The sequence below is a fragment of the Aythya marila genome (genome assembly GCF_965140915.1).
Source record: "Aythya marila genome assembly, chromosome: 1".
In the NCBI taxonomy this organism is placed as follows: Eukaryota; Metazoa; Chordata; class Aves; order Anseriformes; family Anatidae; genus Aythya; species Aythya marila.
Window position 1 is genome coordinate 110,813,531 of NC_139042.1, and position 26,941 is coordinate 110,840,471.

At 47.4% G+C, this 26,941-nt stretch overlaps 1 protein-coding gene across 5 annotated transcripts in view; it reads left to right on the forward strand.

Moving 5' to 3' along the window:
• Nucleotides 1-26,039, forward strand: part of RCSD1 (RCSD domain containing 1) — a 39,792-nt gene extending 13,753 nt beyond the window's left edge. For 2 of the 5 annotated variants that reach the window (XM_082768820.1, XM_082768824.1), the window contains exons 2-7: nt 16,031-16,138; nt 18,664-18,753; nt 20,043-20,114; nt 21,413-21,616; nt 22,425-23,070; nt 24,011-26,039. In XM_082768820.1, coding sequence (XP_082624946.1) covers nt 16,031-16,138; nt 18,664-18,753; nt 20,043-20,114; nt 21,413-21,616; nt 22,425-23,054 — 1,104 coding nt within the window. In that variant the 3' untranslated portion in view covers nt 23,055-23,070; nt 24,011-26,039. Of the gene's footprint in view, nt 1-4,173; nt 4,237-8,136; nt 8,390-16,030; nt 16,139-18,663; nt 18,754-20,042; nt 20,115-21,412; nt 21,617-22,424; nt 23,071-24,010 lie in introns of all 5 variants that reach the window. The other 3 variants (XM_082768823.1, XM_082768822.1, XM_082768821.1) reach the window with 3 other exon arrangements.
• Nucleotides 26,040-26,941: the final 902 nt, after the last annotated feature.

Here is a 26,941-nt window from a genome sequence, read left to right on the forward strand (position 1 = left end):
GTAACAGGGCACATACATGTAACAGGTCAGGCAATCACCCTTACAGAGAGGAAACAGTTTTAGCACTGTCACTTTCATCTCCCTTCTCAGCACAGCTGTCTTTTTCACTAGTGCCAGGACTACTAATCTTATGTAATATTGAGGCAGGCTCTGTATAGCTCTTTCATCTCCCAGATCAACATCTTCTCCTCTAATATCAGTACCTCTGATCTCATGTAATAACAAGCCCTACTCTGTATAACTCAAGAAGTCTTTGTGCACAGTCACCGCAGGGTTTCTTCTTGGCCTCTCTCCTCCTGCACCGTCTTTGACTCCGACTTCCCACCCCAGTCTCCGGCCCTTGGCACTGGCGTCTCAGACTTACACTGCTCCACTTCTGCCCTTGGGCACCTGCAGTGAGTGACCCACTGGCAACGCTCTCCACGCCAGACCCTGCAGGGCATTGCCCAGAAGCACGGAGCTCCAGGACCCGTCTTACAGGGCCCATTACTGCAGCAGCTTCACACCCTGACCCAGCAAACTGAGGTCTCCATCATCCACAGCAGCTCTTTGAACCCCTGTAGCAAGCATCAATGTAGGCTGTAGATTCTCAAAGGCCAAAGCTGGAAGCCTTTTCTTTTTGTAGCCTGTGGGAAAGAAACCTGTCAAGTAATGCAGCTGTTACATGTATTACTTCTGCGTCTGCTCTGCAACTTAAGTATTTCTGGATCATTCTCTTGTAAACTGAATATCATTTTTCATTACAGAACCTTTCATTTTAAGGTTGGCAAACCCAGAAACACATTGGCCAGAGCTTCCTAGTGCTGATTGAACTCACTGAGTGGCATGCAGGCAGTGAGCCTACACTTCCTGTACACCTGGTTCCGGTGCCCCACCTGCAGAAACTGTGTCTGAGGTTGAAGGAGCTTGGTCCCTCTTCTTGTCACAGAAAGAACGTGCAAGAGTTTCAGTCAGACATTGAGAAAAAGAAATAGAGCATTGGAATAGGTAGGGTATTACAAAGTTCCTATAGGCATTGGTTTTCTCTTTAATGGGGTTGTTGGGATAATTTTATAAGCAGGTTAACTCAGAAACAGAGATAATAATCTCACAGATCACAGAAAAAATCCATGTCAAAGGCTAAGCTGTAGCTCAGGAGTTGCTTGTGTGCATTCTCCTTAGGGTGTATGTTAGAGCCATTTACCTATGGGAATCACTAATTTCCTAATGCCTCATTACAGCTGATCCAGACTTGGCTTGAAAATTCAGAAGGACATTTGCAAGCATAACTGTAAGTTGCAGCTGCCTGGATTCATCGGCCCAGCCTAGGCCCGGCTTTTCAGAGGGCTCACAACCTAGAAGCTCCAGGCAGAGCCAAAGGGAAGGCAGCTGCTGAGAAAGCTGTCACACAGACCCAGCTCCTAAATGCAGCAGGGGCTGCTGAGCCCTCCAGGGTCACACTAAAAAGACATCTCTGTGGATGTAGCTTAGCGTTCACACCTCAAGTTGGCCGCTAGCTGCATGCTTACTATCGCTTTCCTCCCTTCCGTATCTGCATATCTTTTTAGACTAAATTCCTGGCCTAGATAAATACGAATCTCCTTCTCTGCCCTGCTTGTATCCAGAGTAGACCTAATTTAATAGCAATGTGTTACAAAGATAGCACAGGCCTAACTGATGAGTCCTGGAAGCTGCAGCAGTTGGGAGCTCTGCATAGGCTCATTTACCCTTTTGATTTTCCGTTCCCTGCATGATAAATTGAGAAGAGTTGAATCTCTGTGGTGCTGCAACCAGACTTTATCTAGCATCAAGTTTAAATTGGGAGGTATCACAATCAACTTGCAAAGAGCATTTAACCAAAGCATTTTGAACTGTTCCTGCTTCTCACATTCTCTGTGTCTGTTTTTTGACAGTTCAGTGACTGTGATTTCTAATTTGGCCTTCTGAATAGTTTCAGATTAGGCAATTAATGCAGTTTGCATATGCACCTGCTTAAAGGTCATCTTCTTTAACTGCTCTGTCAGTCCAGGAGCTGTCCTTCCCCACCCTACATGAAGCACCTTGTGTCTGAACCTCCTCCAGTCAAAAGTTCATCTTATTTCAGACCTCCGCTACAAGCAGGGCTTTTTCCTCACCCCACGTGAGGCAAGCAAGGGAGAAGCCAAACCGAACAGCAGTTGAAAGGTGATGCACAGAGCCGAGCTGTTTCCTGCATAGGCTGTTCCATTAGGTCAGCTCGTTTCCTTCAGAGCAGCTACCCAAGTGTGTCAATTTGTGTAGGTGAGAGCAGAGTGTAGCCTTGCACTGGGTCTGCAGCTGCAGTGCTGTGAAAGTCACTCAAAGCCACACTGTGATTCGAGTGGTTTAAAATCATAATTTTCTGCAAGGCACATTTTAATTAGCAGAAAGCTGTTTGTCTCAGAGGCCTGTATCAGATAACCATGGTTCATGTGTTGTATTCCCCACTCTCAAATAGTGTGCACGCATCCGCTGCCTTCCCAGCTGTCTCCCCTGAGCCTCAGCTGAGCAGAGATTGGGCTCGTGTGAGACTGGATGCACTTGCCTCACAGACTGCCTCACTTGCCCACTCTCTGGGAGGTTTTGCCGGTTGTTCCTGTGTTAGTTCCCCGCTCATCCTACTAGAGCAGCAAGAGCTCCCAAGACCGGGCCTGGAAATACACACAGAGAGGCACCACCAGATAATCTGGGGCAACTGACAGGCTGTGTGCAGTTCCCAGACCAGTAGCAACAGCAATCAGAAGTCTGAGAGGGAAACATCTGGAAGCCAAGAAGGATCCTGGCAAAATCCCAGGTCAGGAATAGAGCTCTGTACAAGGAGCTGATGCAAAAGTATGCTAGGTAAGCGGGTAATGTCTTAGAGTGGCTACTGCTCTTCTTCAGAACCACCATCTCACCCATGAAGGCATTTGCTAGTAGCATGACTTTCAAGGACAGATCCTAGATATTGGTTGTACAAGCTGCTAAGGACACATGGGAAGCCATGTGCTTCAATCCAGCCGGGCTGCAGCCTTGGTCACAGCTGTTTTCAGCTGTAGATTAGGACATCAGCATCACTGTACCAGCAGGAGAGATCAGCCCTTGGCTCTGAAGGAGCTGCTCCAGATCTGGAGTGTCTCTGGATTTCTAAACAACACGACCTCAACGACTTACCTACAAAGGATAATTTCTGAGAAATATCCCCTTTCCTTCCCTCCACATGCCTTTCATCTGCATTTTAGTTATCTGCAGTAGCTCATGTCTGGTTGTATCAACCAAGTTTTCAGACAGCATTTGTTGCTAGAGGGCTCCCATCAGATTGAGAGAAGGTGTTGATGACAGGGCTATATATCCTGCTTGACACACAAGAAAAGCCAGAGTTCCTCCTGAACTAAGTTGAAAGCTGTGTGGGTGTTCATTTGGAGAAGATTAGGTCTGGAAATTAAAAGTGGTGCTGTTTGAAAGAGAGCAGGGATCTTCAGTGATTTAGGAAAGTGGTACACTGGCTCTCTGATGATACAGCAATCTTGCTGCCAAAGTAATGCCAATTAGTTGCCTTCCTTGTGACTCCGAGGCAGTAAGGGACCTCATTTTCAGCATCTCCATCCACGTTTTGGTATTCTCGAGTAACAGCAATGCTCAGTGTTATCTGCTGCAAGACTCTGGCTCCCTGACAGCACTCGTTTTAGAGACACAAAATATTTCCCCCTCAAACACTTAACACTATTGTAAACTTGATGGAAAAGGACTGCAGATGTGTCGCTGGTGTTCACTTGGAGCAAGAGCTCTGCAACATCGAAACTGTTCTTTTAAGGCCAAAAGCTCATTTATAATGACCAGCAATTTCTTGAAACTGTTTGTTCCAGATAAATACAGCCAGTATTTTTAAACAGACACTAAGTCAAAGGAAATGGCAGGGCATTGAGTTCCCAGGCCTTCATAAAAAGAGGACACTTTCATCTGGTCTTCTAATATAGTCAAACTTAGTAATTGAAGACATCTTTAAATTAGTTGCATCTTTATATGTCAGTGCTGAAGGTTACTGATGGCTCAGCTCCAATTTGCAGCGTGCAGGGCACCACTGGGTAGCAGTTAGATGGTTTGAAATACATTACCATTTATAATGTAACATTATCCTAAACTACTAGCTTGTAAATCTCGATGTATTCCTTTTTTTTTTTTTTTTTTTTTTTTAAGCTGTTACACCTGGAGTATCTCAGCCTCTTTTAAAGGGACATGTGTCGCCCTCACCACAACCGAGTAAGTCTGGAATAGGGACACTAGTGCACTCCAAAGAACAAGAAGAAAGAACATGAAAGAAAGGAGAAACCTGTGTGGTATATCTGGGCTTAAAACCTATACTGATGAGTTTTTGAAGACGGTGCTGTTTCAGATTACAGGAAAGCCCCTCTTGCACGGGGCTGCTCCAGAGAAAGGCTGTGGTACTGCGTGTATGGATGGAGCTGCTGTGCCTTTCATTGTTTCTCCACTCGCGTGGCTTGGTATGACTGGATTTAGCCAGATATCAACTTTATCCACAATCCTTTTCCTGCTGCCTGAAATTATTTCCATGTTGGCTGCTTGGCCTGCATGCAAGCGGCTGTGTTGGGCTGGTAATGAGGCAATTATAAAAGCATGGACCTTTTACAGGAAAGGCTGAGCCCATTTCTCCTTGAATGAATTCGATACCTTAATGAGGCTTGTCTGCTTGCCTTGCTTTCTCAGTCACCTTGTCAGTAGGCATCTGGCCTTGTTGGCAGTGTAGATCTTTGCCTCTCCACCTAGTCCTTCTACCCTTTCCTCTTCATTGTCCACAAGCAAATGTGGTCTTTAAAAATCTAGTGATCTTGATGATTACAGTCTCTTCTTACTGTACATGGCAGTGCTTCTCCCCTCTGCAGTCACTCACTGATACTTAACAGTATAATAATAATACTTAACAGTATAATAATACCTGTTATTATACCTTCCTACCTCTCATCTGGGTCTTCTGTGTGCCCACTGCATTAGGAGTCATCTTGCCCTTTCAGTATCTTCTGACCCCTTATTCTCGCATGTTCTCTCTTCTGAATCTCATTTCAACTGTTTCATTTTTACTACTTTCAACATCTTCTTTGAGCTTCTCCTTCCTCTTACATTGTTGACTTAAAGGTCTAGGGAAACCATAGTCTGACTCCACTTGTTGACTGTGCATGCAGACAATTGTTATAGTACAGCTGTGCTGCTACAGACAGGAAGGGTAAGCTCAACAAACAGACCAATAAAAACAAAGGATGCACGTGACCAGGACATGAAATCTGTTGTCTAGCAGAACGTCCTTAAGATACCCTTATCATCTTGCTACATATTACTTTTTTTTTTTTTTTTTTTAAACAGTTCAGTTATAAACCAGGCTTAAATTCCATTAAAAAGATGGTTTTCTGGGAGGGAATCAGCCCTTTGTAGGTGCTGGCCTTTCTCAGGACTTCCTTAGGAGGAGTTTTATGTCAACAAGGCATCTCAATTCATGTGTGCCCAAAGTACGCTTTACCACACAAAATCTGTATGGCAACATCCCATGGATACAGAGGTGAAATGCAAATACCTGATCTGGGGGCATGTTCACTCTGTGTCTGAGCTAATGATTCCCTTGGCGTGAGCACAGCATCAGATGAGTGCATTCAGTTTGATACCATCACGAGAAGTTGTGCAACACTGTGTGACTGTGGGGCTCTGATCCCTTGCTATAGGAAACCTTAGACTGCTCTGCTTCGCGCTGTGCAGTCACCCCCAGATGCGTGTGTTGTGGAGAACCAGCGTGCCACAGAGGACCAAGTGTCAGGGTGGAATTCCTGCAGCCCTGGAGAAAAATTCTGTCCTGGGTTTTGAGCAGCTGAGGGCAAGTTGTTCTATGCAGGATCAACAATACAGTTTGTGCAGAACTGAAACACTGTAATCCCTGTCTTTGGCCTGGAAAAAAAACTTGCAATCATTGCCTGACTCTGCTGGCTCCTTTGCTTCACAAGGCATTTGCCTGCTTGACACAGAAATCAGCCAGTGCCTGCAGTTCTGTTCCTGTACAAGCCTGGAGCTGCCCCTCTGACCTGGTCATGGGTGGCATTAGAAATTAGGCATTTCCCTCTTACATCTCCCCTGCTCCACATCCTCATCTTTACTGTCCACTCCTTTCCTCAGGAGAACACTCTCAGCACGATGCACACAAACAGGATCAGGCATCTCACAAAACGCGCATCTCACAGGAAAGGAAAGGGTGACACTCACACACTGCAGGAGGTTTCTGCAGTTGCCTCAGTCAGGGAGTCCCAAAACATTCCACATACACAGAAAATAATAAATTTACTTTTCAAAAGGTCTGCCACCTCCTTCCCTGAGCAGCGCGTCTTGGCTGGCCAGCCAGATGTCTCATCTTATACAGAGCAGAGCCAAGAGCTGCTCCGGGCTCTACAGGGGACAGGCTGACGTACTTGCTGGCCCCTGCACAGCCTGGCAGAGACCAGGTGCTGCAGATCACTGCCTCTTTTGGTAGTGATGGCACTTGATCAACCCTTCTTGGCAGCCTCTGACAGACGTGATAAGATACTTGCTCAGGAAGTGGACAGCCTGGGCTCAGTTCTGTTCTCAAGAGGTGCAGGCTAGGGACTCTTTGGTCTGTCTAGCAAGAAATGATTTTTAACCCAGTGCTTAGGGCAGGACTAGGGCAAGCACTCGCCACACTGCCTGTTCAAGCTGTGCCAACATGCAGCAAAGAATCCGTGGTTCTCTGGGGCAGCAGGAAGCACGCACCTACGTCCTACTGGTCCGAGTGCTCTCCTGGCAGATAAAACCCTGACCTCCCTCAGGACGGTCTCTGTGCTGTATGCAGCAGTTCTTAGGTACAGATACAAAAGCACCAATCAGCATGTTGCCCTCTCAGCAGAGGCTCCTACCCATGAAGGTTTGACATGAGGCTGTGGTAGCAGAATGACTTGTACTGTGTTGGGAACGTGTAGGCACTACGCAATTTCTAAATACTGTCATTACTAACAGAGAGACTCAAGGTCTAACCTGTATCTTTCGCAGGGGTACTTGCTGGTTTTGCTAATATCACCTGGCACTGTTTAGAAAGCAGAGGCCAGGCCAGGCACTCCTGAGAATTACATAATGTGGCACAAAGAAAAGAACAACTTGTCATAAATCCAGCCTCAGAAATTTCCAACACAAGCCAAAGACTAGTACAAGGTGGCTGGCATGCTCTTCCTATATAAGGGCCTTTCCAGACCAGACTGTTGATATTAGGACATGGCACTAATGAAGTCCACGTAGGCAAACGGGAGGCTGCTTTCTTCACTTTGGCTCCCTGAGGCTGTGAGGAGAGCCCAGAAGTCCCACCTAATCAAGTTAAACTGAGACTTCATGTGCTTACACTGATGAGAAGAGGCGCTTTTTGAGAAAGGTAGCAAAAGCTGGCATTGTTACTGACCTTCCATCAACCATGAAAACCAGCACTACATAACGTTAGCATTGCACCCACTCTGCTAGGAGGAATGCATCAATAGCAAAGGGAGGGACTTCTCAGAGGGTAGGTTAAAATGACCCTTATCTCATTTTATTTTCATTTTGTTTTCATTTCATGCACTCTCTGAAATGCAAAGCAGACATTCTATTTGCCACTTCTGATTTCCTGGTGGCTACAGATGTTTCCTACAATTCTGTTGCAAAGGACACAGCTCCTCACTTACATGTCAGGCACACCACACCACCTAACTCCAGCCACCTACTTAGTGGTGTCTGCTGCCCAGTGCAATTAGAGTGGTGTTTTTTATTATTATTATTTTTATTCAAGATAACCATTTATTTTGATGTTCAAAATCTTAAGGCAATTCCAATACTGAGAGGAAAGTACCAGAGAAGGACCCTGAGCAAGCTTCTGATCCAAACAAGCAACAATGCTTTCTTCAGAAAAACCACAGTCCAACCACTGTGCTATTTATCCAGGCCCTTTTATGTGTAGGCATAGGTAGAGCTCAATCCCCTGAAAAAGGATAACCAGCAGGAGTTTCCCGTCTACTTTTAGTAAGTAAGGTGCAAGTACATCAACCGTTTTGTTACATTATAATGGAAAAGTTATACTTGCCTTTTCCTTTCAAAAGCATTTTCCCCTTTACTATTTTCTGTCTACAGGTATCTCCCACCCCAACCCAGTTCCCTAGCCTTGCTTATGTGACCATTTAAATCTGGTAGATCTGAGTCCCTGTAGTTCTGAAACATCTGCACTGTATTTGGGAGCTGCTTGCTGTCTTCTGGAGGAAGGCTGCTCATCACTCCTGAGTTGAAACATCCTCCCGCTGCCCTTGTGCAGTGCTTGACCCTGAGTGCCAAGATGGCAGCAGTTCACGAGGGAACTCTCAGAGGAGAAAATCAAGACCAGACCACTGTAAGTCTTGAGAAAAAATGTTTTCCTAGAGTAAACTCTTCACAAACAAAGGAAAATTTTACATATTATTACATGTTTTATGTAAAGTAAGATTTTCCTGCCCTTTCCCCTAAAAACAAACATGCAAGGCTTCTTTGAAGTCCCTATTCCTCATACTGCTCTGCATTACAGTCAGAGCTCCTTCCTCTTTTTCGCCATCATTATGGCCGTGTAACGTCCTTGCAGTTGAGTTCAGACGTGCACTCAACCTGCATTAATTCATCTGTGGCTGGTTAAGTGTTGACCTGAATACCATTTCTGAGGAGGGTTGTTGTACCCCTGGGAGTTATTCTTGTGGCTAACTTATTTGCAGATTTCAATAGATAGGCTGCAGTGGTTTGAACTCAAACAAAAAGCTTGCTCTCCACTGAAAAAATTAAAAAAAAAGGAAGAAACTAAGATGAGACCTGACATTGGTGAAATGGGGGTGTTTAGCTTCTGATAAAGGCTGATCGAAGAAAACACAACAGAAGGAGAGCAGTAGAAAATTACTATTTCTTTTACAGCCCAGAGAATATACCTGACTGATCTGCAAGGTATTTAGGTCCTGTCCTCACTTGGAAAGTAACTGCAATAAAGCTCTTGTCTGCCAAGCCTGCAGAGATGTGGCTCACAGAAACTTTTGCTATGGTGGAGCACAGCACAGTTACTGTCATTCCTGTTCTGTAATGAATAGTAGGAAGTGCAGGTAGGAGCCTTGGACCCGAATCCCAGGGTGCTACAAGGCCACGCCAACACAGTGATGGACAGGACTGGCTCCAAGGTATCATAGCAAGCACAGCTGCAGCCACTTCTAGCTGGGGCTTCTGCCAATAGTTAAAATTTACCATGACCAGACAAGGAGCAGCAGCATTGCCAGATAAGAGGCCAAGTGAATAAATAAACCACATAAATCCCTCCTGAAACAGAGAGCTGGAAGGTCTCCAATGAGAATAATTTGTGAAGAAGGGTAAAGAGAGAGACGGGAAGAAAGATGCTTCTCTGGGATGTAGAGGGGTCAGTGTAGCAAGAAGAGGCTTGTTTACTCAAGGCTTACATCTTGGGATGTGTTGCTTCTTGAGCCAGGGGCCCGGTATACTGCTGAGCTCCAGTCGGAACAGTCGCTGTGAGATTTCCTTCTAGGGATGTAAAAAATGGGCCACACGAGTGTGAGCCCTCCCACTTCCTGGGTAATCTACGCTCAGGCCTCAGTGATACTTTCACGAATCACGAGAGGAATTAACAGGCTCTGATTGTGTGTGGACTCTAACAATTTTTGCTGCTCATTTCCTCACACTATGATTTGGTTATTTTCCCACCCTCTTGCCTTTCAGTTTGCTCCTTTGGGGGAGTTTGTGTTCTGAACCTGCCCTTCTAACTTATTTCCCCTTTTGCAGTCCTAACAATGTTCCCCTTTCAGTATAATCTCGATGCCACTGATGTGCTCACATGGACCTAGATAAACAATCAGGTCAAATTATGTTGGCGTGAGGGTAAAACCTGGGATTCATCTAAATGGGATACACAGGGAGATGGCTTTAAATGAAACTACAAACTACATGTTAGGGAGATTTTTCTATAGGTAATTTGGGTTGAGTTGTAATTAAAAACTATTTCTGAGCTTTCTTTAGTTCATTTAAAGGGGAGTTCCTTACAAGCTGTCTGTCTAATCTGATCTGCACTTACATGAGAGAGAAAATAGCTGGTGCCTGTAAGAAGAGGTTGAAAATAAAAATTCAATTACCTAGTTACTGCCATTGAAAAAAATGAAAAGAGTGCCATGTTTGCCCAGGTGGACCCAAACTTGCCCGTTCTGCATTATTTTCTGCTGTAGGGCTAAGATGCACACCCAGGGATCCGTTCCAGGTTTCTTTGTATTCTCTTCCTTGAACAATAAATGAACCTAGGTGTAGAAAAGGATGGTTTGGTAGATTGGCCTCTTTGGACACTTACCTTTAGAACAGGTAATCCAAGGGTCCTCCTAACTGAAGGAAAGATTTTATGAATTCACTTTGTGCAGACATATATTAATGTTTTGCATCAATATTGAATATTATTGCAGTCTTTAAGCACATAGGACTGGTCTCACACAATGCGTGCATTTGTGCTGTGTTCTCCAGCACAAAAGTTCTCATCCTCTCCAGGTGGACAGGAACAGTACCTGAGATGGTGTGACTTGTGACTACGCAGTGACTTATGACAAATATGACTTCCATGAAATACAACTTTTGCCACAAGTCCAATAAAAAGTTTGGCCAGGGAGAAGGGATTAGCTCGTACCTGTAGATACGGACACCCCAAGCTGCTGGGGCAGCATGGGAGGTGCTGGCGCTGTCACCACTTCTCAGATGCTTGATGTGCATGCAAGAAGCACGTCTGCAATCCATCAACCTGCACAGGGGAGTCTCTCCAGGGGGGAAGCTGCAGCACCCACACACTCCCACCCCCAGGGGAGCCCCATGAGAGGGCACACCCCCTGCCCTGGCACAGCACAGCATGCCCCAAATGTCGCCTTCTGTGTCAGAAACAGGTACCTGAGACGTTTGAGAATGGGTCTCTCGAGGCCAGCGGATTGTGAAGGAGTTCAGTTACGCTGAAAACAGGCCCCTCTATCAGATGAGGGCTGCGTTGCTCCCCGGGCAAGCTGAGCTAGTTCCCCCAGGGCACACGGTGTAAGCTTTCCCATGCAAACAAGCTCCGTGGCCGGCTGGCTCCTTCAGTCCTGCAGCTACCTTACTGAAAAATGAGAAGGGTACGCGCGGTGTCTGGGAAAGCTGTGGGCAGAAAGCACGAGCCTGCCTTGGGAATGCTGCTTTGCTGGGCCAGCTCCCTCCTGAATTCCCTTTAATTTCAAAGGAAACCAAGGCATTGCTTCCTAGTGTTTCTCACTGGACCCCAGGCAGAGCGTGGTGACATTTATTTTGGCAGGAGCGCAGACTGAAGTAGTTTCCTTCCCCCAGGTGCCTCCCCCGGCCTTCCCTCAGCGGAGCAGGTACTGTAGGTGTGGAGCTGCTCCTCCTTGTGCCACACCACAGGCATCAGTTCTCCTGGTGCCCACCTCGCCCCCTCTGCTGTGCCAGCGCTGCTCTCTGGGACGGCGTGGTTGAGCAGATCAGGAAACTGTCCTGAATATGTTTAATTCTCATTGGTTTTAAACCTTCCTTTTTATTTTTAACTGGGTGATTTTTAGTCTGAATTACATCTGCAGCCTGGTTCAGGGCACAGGCCTGCAAGCACAGCTGAGGGAGGACGAGGAGGGGAGCTGCTGAAAACAGCACCGTGGCTAGAGAGAAATTCAAAATACACCCTCAGTGCTGAACTAACAAAAGCACGCCTCCTAAAACCAGGTACACGTATAATAAGTGAGTGGGAGGGTGTGAAGAAAATTCACTGAGAGAAAGCAAAAATTGTGTCAGCACTTTGTCAGCAAAGCATGAGTGGGGCAGGGCCACACACAGGAGCTCCTCACTGAAATGGGGCTTCTGGGGATCACCCCCATGGTATTTGTAGGGCTTTTGTGAGTGCTTGGTCAAAACTTCTCCCAAATCGTTCAGAGGTGTGCAAAAAAAAATGATTTTTCTGTCATATGAGGCCTGTGAGCAGGACACACAGGGACAGCTCTTCCTCAGGCTCTGGTGGTCGGCAGGAAGGTCTGGGCCCTCGGCTGCAGTCTGCTCCTGCTGTCTCTCCACTCCCTCCCATGATGGAAGTGCAGGCACTTGTTGGACCGTGCTGCCAATTTGGTTACTGAGATGACCAGGGTTAAAAATAACCTTGTAAAGAGTTAAGGGAGGTATTTTTAGCCCAGATCATTTCAGTGATCTGGTTTACAGCACAGCCCCACAAACTCACGCTGGCACAAGGGAGGGGGAAGGAAAGGTCAAGGGAGAGAGAACAGTCGGAAACATAAGCTCACTGCCAGAACCAGGATTTTATGAAACTGCACCCCAAAGGCACTGACCCGCTCTTCTTTGCAGCTAGCTTACTGACCACTCTTTTCTCATGGTGCAGTGCAGAGAGCTGGCTGCTGAGGGTCACTATTTCTGGATCTTGTTTCTGAGAGCAAGGCACTAGCCCTGAGCCTCTTCTGCCTTGTGGTGTCTGCCCCTGCATTTGTCATTATTTTTGACAGTTTTGCTTTCTGTTGGGTAGATGGTGCAGCAATGAAAAACCCCGTAAGAGTCACAAAGGATCTGTGCAGAGCTTGTGCGAGCACAGAAAACAGGAAAACAGCTGGCATGACGGCCTGGTGTGAGGACGGACTGCAAGGAATGGCTCCTGTGAAGATCTTCAAGGCAGGGGAGGGATGCAGAGGTCAGGGCTTGACCTCAAAACCATGTCTAGTTGCAGCTGCATGAAAACAAGGGTGGAAAGTGCACAGGACTGGTACAAACAATCATGCAGCAGACACTGGTTTCTTAGCCACGAAACACTCAGACATTGCAAAGTGCTGCTAAGGGCACCTGTACCTGCAGATACACAGCACTCCGTGCAGGCAAGGTGTTGTGACTGCAAAAGCAGGCACAGCAGAGGATGCGTGGGGGAGAGGAGAGCAGGGCAATACGAATCTCTGCTGTTACTCAGCCAGTATTTAGGTTCTGCATGAGCCTAAACGCCCTGCTGTACAGCAGCTAACAGGCCTTTGCTCTTTTAATCAGGTAGAGGAGATGCACAAATCCAAACCTGATCTCTCACGATGTCTGCTTCTGACCCCCCCGGCACCCTTTGTGACTAGCAATGCCAGTAGCATATTACAGCCCTTGATAAAACTGCTGGGGTACCAGTCCTGTGACATGGGGTTATGACAGTTTTCAACTGCAGGGTGCTGGGTCGTGACCAATACTGCTGGCTGAGGGCTTGTGGGAGCCAGTTTTGCACCACGCCCAGCAGGACATTCAAATTCATCCTCTTCTCTTCAGCCTCTTCTAGCTTTCCAGTTTTCCCCGGGACTCTTTGCAGTTCTGATTTCATAAGAAACTCATAGTCTGTAGTGATACTCCCTACCTGTAGCTGAAATCCAGGGAAATCCAGCTCCTTGTGAGCACCCAAACATTATGCACAGGGAATCTCTGCAGTCTCTACACCTCTTTTCTCCCTTGCACCTTCTCTAGCCCCAGCATCTTCTGGCATATTAAACTGCCTGTGCAATTCAGGTGAACTGTAACAGGTTCAGTTTTAAAAGCAGATGAAGAAATGTTAGACTGAACAAAAAAACCCACAACTTTTTAAATTTACTCAAATTTATATACTTATTTGGAAGAGGAAAGCGAAACCCCTTACAGAGAACTTGTTGGTTGCACTTCCTCTTTTGCAGGCAGTGTCATGCTTACATTGATGGTACAAGTGAATTCCTGTTTTGCTGCTCTGTCTGACATCTTTCAGAACGTGCAGTGCTTAGCCTCTTGTTTTTACTGGAGAGTGAACGACCTCAGAGTAGCAGTCACCAAATTACTGACGGAGTAAGTCTCATACCCTAGCTCACTGTTTTTAGCCCACGCGGGCTGACCACATTTCTGAAAGCTAAAAGAGCCTGCAGCTGGCTGGTAAAGGTGTGAATTTCAGGCCTGAGTTATTTTGCCAAACAAGAGCAGAGCTGTTCCTCTTCATCGTTCAGAAAGTCAGTGGGTTATGTCACCAAAAGGGGGAAAATCACCAGGAATGGAGAAAAAAAAAAAAAAAAAAGAGTAGAAAAAGCTGGATGAAGGATGGCTGTGCAATTGCCAGCGAGGATCTGAGAAAGGACTTTTCCTGTGGCTAAAGGCATGGCGTAATCGGAGAGCCTGCAGCTGGCAGTTCGGGGAGCACACAGCCCGTGGGCCACTCGTTCTAATCTTAGAAAGGCATGCTCGCTGCTTCCTGTGCGCCGGACGCAGGCTCCATGCTCTCGAGAGCCACGCTGCAGTGCCTGCTACCAGCAGAAGAAATGCGTGGAATGACTCCAGCTTTACGGCTTTGATCCAATCCAGAGAACGGGAGCCGCGTTTGCGGACTGGAGCTCCAAAAACAGAAGGAGAACGACCACACAGCAACCCCAAGACAAGAGGTCAGGGAGGCCAAGAGGAAACGCCCTGCCTTTTCTGGGTAAAGGCAGAGGGCTGTGGAGGAAGCACAGATAGCAGAGCGAAAGGGTCTGCCGGGGAGGCAACCCCTCCACACAGACACTGGGCACCTGCAGCTCCTCAGCCTTAACCAAATCCCTGCTTCAGGCATCAGCTCTGCTGTCCCCAAGTATCCTGGGCTGTGGCATGCTGAGTCAAGCCCCCAGACTCATCCTCCCTTCCCCAGCTTCATCCTTCTTTCCCTCCTACTTCCAGCCAGCCCTTCCTGCCCAGTGTGGAGCTCGCCTGCAGCTGGAAACTGCTCAGCCGTCATTTTTCGTGTGCTGCAAGTTGCCCTGCTGATCTGCTTCACTGTTTCTTCCCTTCCCCATATCTGCCACTTCCCCTGCCTCTAATTGCTGTAATGAAGTCTGAGAAGAACTGGGGGGAACCAGAAGAGAGGTGCCAGAAGTTACTGGGAGAGGCAGCTCGATATGGCTTTGTGGAAGGATGCAGGAAAGCTGGTCAGAAGTGTACAAGAAGTTTTTAAGGGGGGAGATGTAGTCAGGGTCCTGGAAATAGGGAATAGCAAACATTGACTTGGGGGAGTCAGTGAACACCAAGTCACACGAGAAGTGTGGTGCCAGTTGTGCGTTAATGGTGGTGGCACAGGGAGGGGAGGCGTGAGGCTCCTTCCTGATGGTTCGTAGCCTGCTTTGTTGTTCTGAGGTCTCAGTCTCCAACAAAACAGGGATTGTTGGTTAGATATTCACAGTTCCTCTGGTTTAGTTTTCACTGCACCAGATACTCAAGATAAAGAACAAAGATTTCCTTTCATCAGCCTTGATTTCTAGGCTTTGGACTCCTCTTGCCTGATACAGACATAGCAACGAAAACATGGTAAATGTGGGATGAGCAGGGCTGTGTGCTGTGGGAAGAGCTGCACCATCCAGTCTCCAGCAACCCTCCCACTTCTCAGCCTGTTCTTGGCCCAGGAGAGGGGAAGCTTCTCTCAGCCCTGGTATTTCCTTCCTCCCGCCCACCCGCCTGAGTATTTCGCTGCCATAAAAAGCAGAGCAGCACAGGGACATCCCCAGGCAGATGCTGACTTGCTGCGAGGACAGGGAATGGCCTCTCCCAGCAGAACCACTGCAAAAGGAAAGGCACTTGTCACTGGGGCAGCAAAAAGAGGTGGGAGGGCTGAGAAGGTGCGTGGGGATGCCATTTATTGCCCAATTCCATCTGTTCACTGCTAGGCAAAGACAGAGAACAGGCACTTGGCCCAGAATACTTAGTCTACTTCCAGTGAAAAATACTGTGTGGGACTTTCAGCCTGAGATGAAGGGTGCTGCATGAATTACTAGTTTTCTGTGATTCTACTGACCACCTTGGATATTTATACATGCTGCTGTGTCCTGGATTCCCAAACCTTTTGCTCTCAGACTGGGTGATTGATGCCAGATGTGAGAAACTCTGCTTTAAGTCCTTGCTTACACTTGAACTTTGTAACACATATGCAGGCTCCTCTCAACCCCGCTTGCTTTTCCCAGCCTTTGCTCATAACATATTGTTCTTGATCTGTCAGAACAGGCCAACAGAGACCAATTCAGAGGTGGACACATCAGCATCACCCTCAGTGGCTCAGCTAGCAGGGAAATTCAAAGAGCAAGCAGCCAATATCACTGGAAAAGAGGTAAGGAGCTCTGCAGCCACCAGCAGGTAATGCAGTGGGAAATGAGGCACTTGCCTCTACCTATAGAAGTGAGAGCCTCAGTGACCTAAGCATAAATCCAAATTGATTTTGAACCCCTCCAAAAGCTTTGTCTTGTAGTGCAATGCAAGCTGGGGCAGTATCTCCATGCGTTGCTGACTTGTGCATGAATATTTTGGTAAAGCCATACATCCACGCTGTAACAGAGATGCTGCAAAGCCAGGTAGGATACGCACATATCCCTAACAGTAGCAGACAGCAAGGCATGTGCTATCTGGGCTGGCTTTTGTGGGCAGGAGGCAGCAATGAAGAAATAAAATAGCTAATTTTGAACCATGGCAAAATAAGGCAAACACACAGTATAGAAGCCAGTGGCAGGTCACCAGCCCTTCGTTCACAAAAGGAGAAGGAGAAGAAAGATTTCCTTCAGGTATCTCCCTCTGTACGGTTCTGAGATAGAAAGCTGTCTCCTTCCTTGCTCTGGCTGCCTCTTTGCACGACAACATTTCAGATTCTCTGCCTATCTCTGTTATGCCAAAGCTTCATTTTACTGAAAGCCCACTATGCCAAGCATCCAACTCCCAAGCTGTCTTTCACCAGATAAGCGAAACACTTGAATACCTCTTAGGAAAGACAGGAAAGTCAAAGTGTTTATGAATGGATGCTGACATTTTAGGAGAGTCCCCTGTATCACTACACACTTTTTTAGAAGCATAAATGCTTACTGACAGCCCTCTGCAGCCAATGGCTGCAGCTTTAAGACCAAGCTGTTTCCTTTTGTTGCTCAGCTGATTTCAGTATTGTCCCAGGCTGGGCCTAAGGGGATCCTCCCTGTGACCCATCCTGGCCTTGGCTAGATGCAGTGGTGACCTCTGTCCTGCAGTGCTGGCATGCCACAGCTTATCAGAGGTCAACATTCGCGTAGCTGAGCCATAGGGAGTAGCCAATCTCTTCCCAAGCACTATTTTCTTCTTCCCTCCAGTCACCAGTGCACTGCTCCATCCATCCCATTACAGTCATTTCCTCTTTTTAAGGTATGGGATTTAGTTGCACCAAGTCCCTCACTCTTTAGAAAGCAGCAAGTTTCCCAGACCTCTCTTGTGTTATCTACAGACCTCTGCTGTTCCCAAGCCCAGGCAGGGTGGAGGGGCCTCACAGTGGGGGAAAAACTCATTTTCTCCAGGGACTGAGGAGGACAAAGTTTCCTGTCTTTTCTCTCCAAGCCATCTGTCACTTCCCCACATGCTTTCTCAGACTGGCCTCAGATTAATGGCTGCCTGGATGGTCCTTAACCCTTGCTTGACCCGTGCCAGCAAAGGGGAACCTCTGACACATTGCTGTGGCACAACGCAACATTGCATGGTTGCAAAATGGCAGGGTTTCAATAAAACACGATATAACTGCTTCCTCATGTGATGTAAGGGGAAGGGCAGGGCTGCTTTTGGCTACTTAGAGATGGAACATTGCTGTAGCTGGGTGTAGCACCACCAGATGTTCAGTGAAATCAACTCTGCAGGTCCCCCAAAACAGTCAACTCTAAAGGGCAGATGCCATAATTCGTTTTTTCATGCGCCTGCCTGTTAGAAGGTAACAAAATTATCCACATATCATGTTCCTTGATATCCACAATATTATCCAAAAATGTATGATAACAGATAAAAAGTGTGTTAGCAGCTTGGCAGGAGTCTACAAACATGGCATAATAAAACAGAGACACCTTGTCTTCAAGACCAAGGTAATAGTTATGAAGAAGCAACTGTACAGGTGCTGTGCTACGTGCCCCCTCCTAGTGGGATCTCTGTACTTCTGGGAGCCCAAGGACATTCAGAAGGAACCAGTGTCCCTGCAGTTTAGTTGCTTTGTTCCTTCTGCCCTGGAGAATCTGTTTCTTTAGTGAAATATTACAGCTGACACCTTGTCTCTGTGAGCTGCTTGTCTTCATTAGAGAGAATAAACGTGGCTGTAGGGCATGCTGGAAAAGTCAGAATTCCCCTTTTTGCACCTATAATACGTCAGACTAGGAACAGAATGGTCATGGACCAGGTAGGAAGCTGAGATGCATTAAAAACAAGTCTCGGTAATAAGACAGGAAAGAGAACAATGCCAAGCTGTTCCAGCGTGAGGGGGTTTCCAGCAGGGTGCTTTGAAGGTGAAGTTTCTGGGAAGACTTCCCCACCCTCTACAGTTCAGAAGAGTATCCTGTGCACAAAGCCCGCAGTCTTGTGGTTCATGCTGTGGAAAGAGATACAGAATACTTTTCTAACACTAGGATTGGGCTTAAGATGCTGTGAGCACAGCTATCATGCTGGACACATGCCCATGTTAATGTCACGTGGTGCCTTTAGATGTTTCCTTGAGGTAAGCTGGGCCCTGCCATCCAAACAGGTCACTTACAGAGCATGCACTTCAGTGCTTGAATTTCACTTACTTTAAAAACAAACAAACAAACAAACAAACAAACAAAAACTAATTTTCCTGCCGCTAAGTCAGTTGCTTTCTTCTCTTAGGTACCACCACATAAGCCAACTCGGAGGAAACCACCATGCTCCCTTCCACTGTACTCCAACAAAACCGAGACAAGCCTCAACAACGAGCAAGTAAGTATCAATTCAGCAGGGGGACAAAGTCTCTCTTCTCTGCAGCCTGCTCTCTACTGGGAGATGAGCTCGCAGGTAGCACAGACATCGGGCTGTGCAGCAGAAGATGTCAGTTGTTCAGCATCAAGCCTTCCCACAAGTTCTGACTCAGCCAGCTGCATGCTGCTTCTCACTCCTGTAGCAGAGATATACATCACATTTCTACTGTTTCTGTTTTTATCCTTACAGCACTGATGGATCCACCCAGTTGCCACCTTTCATGCATTTTACAGCAGGAACTGCTAGCGTTTATTAGCTTTGAACAGCACTTAGCACAGGGGGCTTCTAGTCTGGTTTCTGCCATCAGATGAACACTAGAGGTTGGAATGTAGTGGTGTTATAGTTCTGGTCCCCATAAAAAAGGAGTCATTCATCTAAAGTGAATAGGATTTTTTTCAGCAATGCCTGCAGAATATTGTCTTGAGGTGTCATGCATACTGCAATCTTGAATGAGTGGGTCCCAAGAAGCTGGCTGCTAATCCCCGGGGTTTATGCTCAGACCCTTTACAGTCATTTCAGTCATTCTGTGTTTCAAGGTATGAGGTTTAGCCACCAAATTTCACACCATCAACTGCCCTTAACAAGGGAATGATTCTTGGTCCTTATTTTCTGATAGCTGCAGGCTCTTGTCTCCATGTCAAAGGAGCACAGGCTTTGAAGTTTTAGACTCCTTCATTTTCCTTTGGATCTGAAAAGAACAATATACCTCTCAAAGCAATACTCTCCATTTCTCATGCCGTATTCAGTCTTTCATAGCTCTGCCTTTCTGGCCACTTAGATTTTTCCTGTCCAGAGTAATTGGATGCCCTTTAACTCTGTCAGTGAAATGGAAGCAGAAAGTCTTTACCACCACAAAAAGTTTGTAACATTTACCAGAGAGGCAGAATTTTAATCTGTCTAGTCCTTAAATAAAACTGAAAGCACCACAGCAGCCGAGCCATAGCATACCACCTAACTCAGATACTTCAGCCAGAAAACTCCCTTTTTTCTGAAAAGCAGGATACCTATATGTAGAGCCCTAGTGTGTCTAGAAAATAAAAGGGGAGAATGGTTAGGAAAGATGAGGGCAAACTTTTGTGTGAAGAGCCTATATGAGGCTTCATTTGCTCCCCTACAAATGCTTGCCACTCATCTCTTCTTAAGTTTTGTGCCTTAGTTGTGTTTCCTTTTTTTTCCACCTACTTTTTTCCACCTTCTTCTACTACTCCCCACCTGCTGTGACCATTTTCATGTTTCATTTTGTTTTGCAGAAGCCATCTCCAAATGCTTGCCCCATTCCCAAGGTCAAGGTGAAAAGCTCCCCCATGATTGAAAAGCTGCAGGTAAGTCCTGTGAGAGTCCACGTGGCTACTCCAGCAAATCCAGACTGCTTGGCATTTACCTTGGCTACTTCCCTTGCTGGGCAGCCACAAAGGAAGGTGATCCAGGAGCCAAGGGTGACAGTTAGGTAGGTAGGGCAGCAGCCTCACTGACTAGGGCCCAGTCCCACAATGCGCAAACAAGTTGGCAGAGCAGGTCTGGAAATGGTAGTGACTGTCAGAAACAGTCCAGCCATCCTTAGGCACAGCCACTGGCAGGTCAGTACAGGCTCACTTGGATCACGTGTGGTGCACGTGGCCAGGTGTGGGCATGGCAGCAATGCAGCTCAGGGAGCAAGGGCGGCAGCCTCAGTTTAAATGCAGCTCACAAGTGAAGGTGAGGGAAGCTTCCTCCAGCTCTTTCTCCACAGCAGTTTAAACTGGTCACTTCAACATCTTGGGGAACTGACCTGGCACACAGGCAGCTAAAATCCTGGGAGTGGGGGAGCAGCCCTGGGGCTCTGGCTTTCCCCTACCTGTGCCTCGAAGCTCTGTGCTTTCCTTGTCTCGATTCCCCATGTTATGCACAAGCACACCCCGTGCTTCTTGCCCTTTGTGTGACTCTTAGTAGCGCCTGATTCATGCCACTGAGGATAGCTCAGCACTTGATAGCTCATAGATGTGGTGCCCCACCACTGCCAGCTGCCTCTCCTGGCAGCGTGTGTGACTTCTGAGCATAATGCCTCCTGGGCACCCTGACACAACGTAAGCCTATACATAGCAGTGTCCCTGTTAATGCACCCAAGGACATTTGTCTAGAGAGCTTAATGACAGACTAGCACAGAGCGCCTTGCCACAGTTAATCACAAACTTGTTTCCTTCCATGGTCTTCTTTCCTTCCTGTACGGATCATTCAGAAGACCTGCAGACCAGGCTTGAAAATGTGAGGTCTGCTTGGGCACAAGCCAGGATGCTTTAAATCTCAAGGTGATTCCTGGCTGCTTGTCCATACCCTGGCTCAGCCACTGCAGGCTATACTGGCTTGGCTGGGTCACTGGAAAATCCCCAAAGACCTCAGGATGACAAAAGAACTCGTCCTGAGATCCAGCTGTTGGGGAAGGGCAAATGTCCAGTCCTAACTTCTCTGCCCGGACTTGTTTGTTGACAGTGTCACCAGGAGAGGCCCATAACCGGGAGGTATGTGGGTCAGGACAGCTGAGATGCGGTAGCTCCCGTAGCGAGAGCAAGGGTTCCTCCGCGTGGTTAACGCATGTATTACACACCGGTGTCACACACAGCACTGACGGATTTTTTTTTTGCAGGCCAACCTGGCTTTTGCCCCAGCTGCTCTGCTGCCGGGAGCATCTCCCAAAAGCCCTGGTCTGAAAGTCATGGTCTCTCCGTTCAGCACCCCTCCCTCCACCCCCAGCAGCCCGGGCACTCAGCCGCAGCCGAGTGAAGCGAGTGAGACGCCGGTCAGCTTTGATCAACCCCCCGAAAGCACTCAGCTGCAGTTCTACAACAAGGTAGGGAGCACGCTAGGTCTCCAGCATGGCAGGATAAAGCTTGCATATCGCCTGGGGGTGAGGAGGAAGAGGAGGCCTTAGCCCTCAGTCCTGCTGTAACAGCACGCATTTGTAGGCAACAGAGGAGATCTAAAGCACTGGGTTTGGTTGGGGTAGTTCTGCGGTTCTTCTCTGCCTACCTGTCCACAGAATTTTGTGTACCAGTGGCTGCAGCAGCCTTCCTGGCCCCATGACTGTAGGGCAGGGGTGAAGTGGAAGCACTCAGTTGCCTCAGCTCAGCAGTAATTGAGTGGCAGGTAGCTGGGCAGGGAGCACTGAGAGGGGACGGTGCCACAGGCCAGCAAGTGTCAGAGGTGGCTGAGGTGCTGTTTATGCAGCCATGGAGAGCAGGACAGTTTGCCAGGTGTTCCACAGGGTGCACAGCGCCTAGATGAGGAACTGTAACCGGCATTCTTCAGCCTCATCTTGAGTGCATACTCCTTCCTCAGCCACCAAGCTTCGAGAAATTGAAGACTCTGAGACATCCCATGTCAGCAACAGCTGCAAAATGAAATCAGCGTCTTTAGTTTAGGGTCTAACTTGGACAAGGAGTCACTGTTTAAACTGGGACAACAATCTCCAGCACCAGGTTTAGAAAGGGAAAGGAGGTATATTTTAGGAAGCTGCTTAACTTACTAAGTAGTGAACAGGAAAAATGAGGCAACCATTGCAGCAATCAAGTTTCCCCTGGTATTTTCCTCTGTTGTGCTTTCCTGCTTTCCAGTACTGCTCTTTGACTGCCTCAATGTCTGTTTTTTCTGCCTTCAAGGTGCGGACGCGGGGATCAATAAAGCGTCGGCCTCCCTCCAGGAGGTTCCGAAGATCTCTGTCTGACTACGGAGACGGGGAAGATATAGGCCTCAGCATCTCCTCTCCAGAAAACGGTGCTAAAGAAGACGGGGATGAGGTGTTTGGGAATAAGGGCAAGACAGAAGAGGCTGAAACAGGGAACAAAGAGCTAAAGAAACAGATGGGGACCGATGAGAAGCCCCCATCGAGGAGAGGATCCAGCAGATCAGAAAATGAAGAAAAAGGGGAAAAACAGGCAGAAGAAACGACTCCTTGCAAGAGTAATGTGGAGGATACAGAGGAGAAGGAGGTGTCTCATGGTGCCCCAGGGGAGGAGAACTCACACCAGCCTCCCTCTGGAGACAAGGAGGAGAAGGTGTGCGAGGGTCCCCAGGGACGAGAGGAGGAATGCAGTGCCTGTGAACAGGAAAAGGGAGACAAGGAGAAAGAAGGAACCGAAACGAAAGAGACCAGTGAGAGCACAGACACACGGAAAACATCAGACACTGAAGAAACACCACTGGCACCTGAACCACAGCAGGACGCAGTGGGTTTAGAGACTGCAAGTGAGCCTTCAGCATCCCCCACGCAGGACCAGGGCACAGAATAACAATGACACACATTAGGTAAGTCTGGTCAGCGTGAGGACGGCTCCTAAACTACCAGAGGTTTTTACTTACTAATGGGAAAGGCAAGCATGGCAGAACATACCAACATTTCTGCTGCTCCCCACACCTCAAGAGCATCAAATCTCAGGCCTGCAGAGGCTTTAAGGCAGGGCATTTATACAACCAGCCCTCCGGGCTGATGTTACAGAGAGAGGAGATGAGGAAGAGGCAAAGATGAAACAAATGATTCTGACTTCAGTGAAATGGAGAGGCTCTCTAATACCAGGCACCCTGATCAACCATTGTTTTGAAAGCAGTTTGAAAGCAGAAAACGTGTGCCCCATCCCTGGAGGTGTTGAAGGCCAGGTTGGATGGGCAATCTGGTGGGAGGTGTCCCTGCCCATGGCAGCAAGGTTGGAATCAGATGATCTTTAAGGTCCCTTCCAACCCAAACCATTCTGTGATTCTGTGATATACTAGTTCTACCATGTATGTACTAGCTCAAGAAACTCTCTCTCTATATGTATTTATATGTGTGCATGCACACATTGGATATATACATGCATACATGTACATACACTTTATATATGTTTTTAGCCTGTTAGCTGTGACAGCAAAAATAGCGTTTACATACACACCAGTTTGATGATCAGCTTCTGCAGGCCTCCACCACTTGAAATACAAGGGGATTTCCACTGCCTAAAGCAGGGCTTGTTCTATACAGTTTTGCACTTATTCTCGAGCTACTGATCCCATAGCCACAGAGGCCTGAGGAAATACCTCGGTTCATCTCAGTGGCTGCCTGTCCCCTCTTCAAATACCTCCTTGGTTGGGCAAGGAGTGACTGAAGGAAGCAATCTAGCATGGAACCTACCAAAGCGCCCCCAAGACTCCCCAGCCCTGTATTTACTAAGCACTGTGATTATTTTTCATAATTTCCTTACTTTTTCCTTCTCAGAAGGACATACCCAATCAGGACACAGAAGATGATGTGTGAACAGGAGCCGTCTAACCCAATCAAGGTGGAAGCCACTGGAAAACCTTTGGTGGCAGGAGACAAGTAGAATATGGATATCCCCTGAGGTCCAGACTGATCCCAGAGCTGAGTGGCTGCTCGCTGGCTCTGTGCTTTGCACCTTTGTGACAGTCAGAACAAGAGACTGGCTTACAATTGCTTCAGAATTCAAAACTGAGGTGCTGGCTGATGTCCCTAGGTGACTGCTGGGGACTGAGAGACCTGACGTGTCCTGTCCCAGACCCAACAGCCACCGCCACTCCTGGGCCCTCTCTTCTTTATTCCTGCTGAGCTCCAAAATGTCATTTTCTTCTCCCCTGCATTGGTCTTGGATGAAGTTCATCAGCTACATACATATGTGTATGGTGCCTTTTCAGTAGCTTCTTTTGAAATATTTTGGGTTTTCAAACTTCAGTAAATAACGTTTTAACAGTAGGAAAAAAGAAAAAGTATGTTTTCTCCATGTATGCTGTATGGCAGACAATGTGAATCCTAAATACGGGGAAAACTCTTAGGAAATTGTTCGCAAAGCATAAAATGCTTTCAAAGTGGGGGTTGAGCTGGCTAATCTGTGAAACGCGCAGTCATGGTAGGCAATTTTTGTGTGCTTCAACTTTGGGGTGTTTTTAATGCGGTTGAAAAGTAACAACCAACAGATTTGAGGCACAGAAAAGATGCGCTGTGTAGGTCAGTAGGGCAAGTTCTCTTACCCAGCACTGTGCTCGAGTCCTGATTCAGGAAGGCTGCCTTTCTGTCCGTCTGTTTTACTTCGAGGCCCTGTCCCAACTTTTGATTCTCTTTTGAAACTTTGAGTGTGTAACCACTTGATGCCATTTGTGACAGAAAGCATCCTGGCTTACTAGAAACAGCCAGTTAATTTTATTTAATCAAAAAGAGGCCTTAGATGGCTGAGATGGTTCAAATCATGTGGCCTGTCTGTATATGAATGGGTGGGGGACAGATGGCCAGTCCCTCATGAGAACGTCAGATTGGCATTGTATTGGATTCGTGTTCACTCTTGGAGTGAACTAGTTAAGTCATGGTACTAACGTTTGCTAAGATAAAAGAGCTTCTGCACTTAGAGAACTTGAAATCAGGGAAAGAAAACAGGTCCTTACCCTCCTGGCTTCCTGACTAGTGCTTGAAGCTGTGTCTGTATTACTGAATACAAGGCTGCTGTGCCTCAGGGCTGTGGGACTCATGTCCACAGTGATTAAGCGTAGCCCCTCTGCAGCAGGCTGCCTTGGGGACAGCTGGCCACCAGTGGCCAAGGCTGAACCGTGGAGTCAGCCAGCTGTCAGGGCTGTGAACAGTTTGGGGCCAGCCACACAGAATTCAGCAGTACAGACACAGCTGTAAGAGACCAAAGACAGGAGTCAGGAAGTTCTTCTTCATTGTTCACAAAGCTCCTCCTAGCAAACGTCAAGCTGAGCAGAGTTGGAGGCTTGTGTTGTCCCTGTCCCTATGAGCAGGCACAAGTATTTTACACAACACAGCCCGCATCCTTCCTAGGCTAGGCTCTGAAGCATGGCACTGTTACAAAAAACATGGGTCTAGGAGATATCCCCTTTCTGTTCACCAGCTCTAAAGTCACAAAGAGAAGCCCCTATGCTCTGCCTTTTTTCTTCCCAGGTGAGAGCGCCCATCGAGAGCCAGCAGTGTTGCCCCTGACGCGTAGAACAGGCTTGTTGGCAAACATGACCCCCACACCCTCTTGAGCCATGTTGTGGAGTATTGTTGCCTTTGGATCTATTTTAATCTGTTTGTTAAAGCTTGTGTTCCAGGGCAGGCTGCAATCATTCGCTGTAACCTGTTTCCTCTCTCAGCAGTGTCCCACCTGGATGTGAGTGATTGTGCCTTACTGTATATATCGATACATGTGTGCCTGTTTAGAGAATGTGTCCCTAGCAAGGGAGTGGAAATCTGAGGGAGAAACAGAAGAAATAAATGGTGGAATAAAAACAAAACAGAATCTGTGTGTTTCCTCCTGGGGAACGTAGGAGCCTGAGGAACGATGAGGAGAGCTGGCAACAGCAGATAAAAGAGAGGAGGGATTCCCACTGCCATTGTAGCAGTTTAACATTACATTTTTAATTTAATTTGTGGTATTTTTACTTCTGGGGAACAACAATAACCAACATGCTTAATCCACAATGGAGGATGTCCTCTGGGGGAGCAGTAACACGGGAGACTGCCACACTCTCTGCCCCAGCTCCGCAGATATCTAGGAGCAGAAGAAAGCAAATGCCTTTCTCCAACAGCATTGTAGTTCAGGGGAAGCACAAAAATAGATAAATAAACCCAAGGCAACATACAGTGATCCTTCCTGTGAGATTTCCGAGCTTCTGGCGATCGACAGAGTAGACTTTCTGTGCCAGAAGTTGCTTCACCATCTTCATTCTTGACAGCTTCACAAGCTGCTGGAAAAAAAGACACCCGTTTCTCAGCTGAAGGCATCCACATGTGCTTCTAGCAGTGCTGTTAGCACAGGCTGCACACAAACCTCACCCCTGTACAAGCCAAATGAGAGCAATTTTAGAAGAAGAAAAAAAAAAAAAAAAAAAAAAAACTCTTTGGCCAGTACCATGACATTGCAAAAGCAGAAGGTACCTGTAGACATGTCCCTGCCCCATCCCTACCACCAGGAAATGTCGGCTTGGGCCCAGAAATGGGAGCGCTGTCCTGTGCCCACAAGGGGCAGAATCAGAAGGTTTTGAAGTGGAGACCACAACATGGCTCAGCTGTTCAGACCCGGGGGACACCTCTTCAGCCCCAGAGCCATCTGCCAAATTCCTCGGGCAGGAATACTTAATGCCAGCGGCAGGGACCCTGATGGTTGAAAACACAAAATGCTGACATATTTTCTTTAACTCC